Raw genomic sequence first — 3,415 nt, 5'->3', positions numbered from 1 at the left:
TACTATTTGTCACATGGGTGAGTCGCATGGCGGGGTGTGGTGCTTGGTATTTAACTAGAGGAGAGAGTTAGGTTGTAGAGAAACTGCTCAGAAAGATCTGTTGTTAGTGCTTCTGCAGAATGTTCAACTTTCTCAAGGCATCAAGGACTCGTGGAGGTGGTCACTTGAAGAGTTAGGGAAGTATACTGTTAAATCTGTACATGGTTTGCTGTCAGAGCCACTAGTAGGGGAATTTCTAGAAGTCTTTAGGCTTATTTGGTAGAAAGTCTTGCCCTTAAAGGTTTATGCTCTGGTCTGGAGAGTGCTACTAGATAGGATCCCAGCAAAAGTCAATCTCTTTAGAAGGAAGGTGCTGATATATGAGACACTTTTATCATGCATTTTCTGCAATTCTGAAAGGGAATCCACTGAACACCTATTTTTCTTATGTTCGCGTATGTCCATGATTTGGTCTAGATGTTACAAATGGATGGGCTTAGCTACAATCCTTCCAAGATGTAGCCATTTGCACTTGCTGCAACAAGACTCGGTGTGTTTATCCACGAAGCCAAACAAGTTATGGAAGGATCTGCTGTCTATTGTAATTTGGACCGTGTGGAACTGCAGGAGTAACTACATCTTCAGGGCTGTTGAGGTTGAGGAGGAGAGGTTGGTAGAATTAATTCAGGAACTGGTTCACAGCTAGAGTTCATGGATTTCAATATTTCTTCTTTGAATGGTGTTTAAATCCTCTGCAATGTTTACTTTCTACATGATGCTGGGGTTGTCTTGGGTGTCTGGGGATTTGATATATTGTTTGCTGGATAAGGAGTTGCTCATGACCTCTTGAATTGCTTATGAACCTGTTTGCTGACTTTTAGTGATGAAAGGAATTGGCATTTGGGAGTTGATTTGGTTGGGAACTATGACCTCTCTTTTGGCAAATACAATAAGTCAAGGGGTGTTACATAGGCTGCTGGTGAGTGTTACTAGGTTCCAAGGTGGGGACATGAATTATCATCAAATGGCAGAGATCGTTTAGCATTTGGAGGAGTATGAGATTCAGGACTATTGTTTTAAGCTTGTTGGGATTTCTTGGAGGTTTTGTCTTGTCTTTGGAATACGTGTATTGTTTTTCCTGGTCTAGGGTTTTTCCCAAGTGAGGTTTTCCCAGCAAAGTTTTAATGAGGCATTTTTTCTAAAGTCTAACTTCTAGAAGTTTTGCTCAAAGTTAAATTTAAGCTATAGTTTACTTTATTGTTGTAATTTCTCTTACTATTTTGACTATTTGTATTGGGTTGAAGTACCCCTTGTACTTTATTTCAATATAATTCATGGCTTATAAAAAAAGTGAGTTGATTATTTATTATGAGAGAGAAGAACATTAAATTGTGACTGTACAACTATAGATGAGTAGTGTGTGAGTGAGTGGCATTTCAAGTGAGAGAAGTGATAGCATACATCGATAAACTAAAAAACAAATTTTGGCAAGAAAAAAAAAGAATGTTCAAGCCGCACATATATTTCATTTCCAATTAGGTTCCATATGCATTTAGACATGTAATTATTGTATTACAAGAAAACACTGAATTTTAAATACAGTTTGCAACCTTACCTGTATAAGTAAAAGAATCGCAATCATTCTCATTATCAAGAAAAGAGAAACATATGGTAATAAAAAATTAAAGACTCAACTGAAAAGACATTTCAACTTGCTTGTACTTTACATGCACATGTGAAGCAACACCACTTTAGTGAGAAGGGAGCAATGAACACCTTTGTGTTGTGGTCATGTGGCTCAAAATAAGAAGGTTACTGATCTCCCCTTTCAGGACTTGCGATGGGAGGAAACTCTGATGGTGATGGTGGAAATTGTCCTGGAAAAATCAAAGGCTCTGTAATCCACGATTGTGAATTGGGAGATAAAGGAAAATCGGTTAAAGAATATGTAAACTGCATTCCAGGTGATAAAGGTGGATAACAGGACTGAGGGGATTGTTGATTCATGAAATTAGGTGGTGAAGAAGGAAAAATGAACTCAGATGTTGGAGATGGTAAAATTGGATGACCATTTGATTCGGTGGAAGGAATATTAGGCACAAATGGGTTGGAAACATATGAAGGCACATCAGGATGAGTAACAGAATTGATATTAGCCCCAGGTGGATGAGTAGCAGCAGCACTCATAGAAGACACAGGTGGATAAGTATCAACACGTACAGTAGCCACATGTGGATGAGTAGATGAAACACTCATAGTGGGCATAAGGGGATTTGTTGCAAAATACATGTTATCCACAACTGGATTAGTATTAACATTATTCATGGTAGGAACATGAGAATCAAAACCACCATTCATATTGGGCACTTGTGGATTAGTTGCAACATGCATAGGATAAGTATGGCTATTAGATGAGGAAGAAGGTAGCATAGGCACCCAAGAATTGATAGGTAATTGAGATGAAAATGGATGATTAGGCTGCATATTGCACGATCTATATGGAATAGGAGGGTAAGGTTGTGGATGAGGTTGAGGTTGAGCTTGCTTATCCCATGAACCAATATCTGTCGTTGAATTCTCTGAGTATCTTTTGTTGGCAGATGATAGTGACTCAACTGGATTACCCCACATGGTGTATCTTGGAACTACCGGCTCCAAAAGACTTGATGATGCTTGTATAGATGGAGAAGGTCTTTGCAATGCAACATTGTTATTGGAAGGAATTGGGGAATGATTTTCTTGCCTTGGTGGCCTCTGAACATGTAGCAATGGTGGATGATCATGAGAATGTAATCCGGTGTTCATCATAACAAAGTCCGCGAATTCTTCCTTGCTTACATGGTAAATCAAACCATCATGTTGACGACGTCTAAAACGAAGGGAAGCGTCAGAGTTGATTTCATGTGAATGGTTTTTTCTGATGCTCTGACCAGTTCTGTTCACCCCCAGATTATTATGATTCTTACTTCTCGAGCTCTCCATTTTTTCCAAACACGCCCTGGAATAAAACTTTAGAAACCCTGAAAAGGACACCTAAAGAACTTTAAAACCCAAATGAATACACCACTGATCACACAAACCAACTTAATTTACCCCAAAAATGTTTTCAAAAGTCAAAAGAATTTTAAACCGACAATAAACAAAAAGGAAAAACTCTAAGTCCAAATTATAATATCAAGAAAAGAACTTACTGTCTCCAGAGAATATAAACCACCAACCTAAATCTAATGAACAAGGGAGAGTTTAACAAATAAAAGACAGTGAAAGATGGATTGAGTAAAAAAAAGATCGGAACTTGGTTTGGAGAAACAATGAGACTTGAAGCATAACAAGAAGCAAAAGAATGAAGGGAAAACCAAAGAAGAATAATGGAGAATGATGGAGAAAGTATAAAATGTACTTCATTTTATAGGCTTTTCCCAATGGCAAATGAGCA

General features: G+C 38.1%; 1 protein-coding gene across 1 annotated transcript; it reads right to left on the bottom strand.

Annotated features, from left to right (window-relative positions):
• Nucleotides 1–1,791: 1,791 nt before the first annotated feature.
• LOC130743819 (protein HAIKU1-like) lies at nucleotides 1,792–2,961 on the bottom strand. Its single transcript, XM_057596045.1, has one exon. It carries the CDS (start codon nucleotides 2,959–2,961, stop codon nucleotides 1,792–1,794), a length of 1,170 nt encoding a protein of 389 aa, XP_057452028.1.
• Nucleotides 2,962–3,415: the final 454 nt, after the last annotated feature.

Source organism: Lotus japonicus, chromosome 3, assembly GCF_012489685.1.
Source record: "Lotus japonicus ecotype B-129 chromosome 3, LjGifu_v1.2".
Taxonomy (NCBI): Eukaryota; Viridiplantae; Streptophyta; class Magnoliopsida; order Fabales; family Fabaceae; genus Lotus; species Lotus japonicus.
Note: the sequence above shows the minus strand (reverse complement) of the source record. Positions and strands in the feature narration are given on the sequence as shown.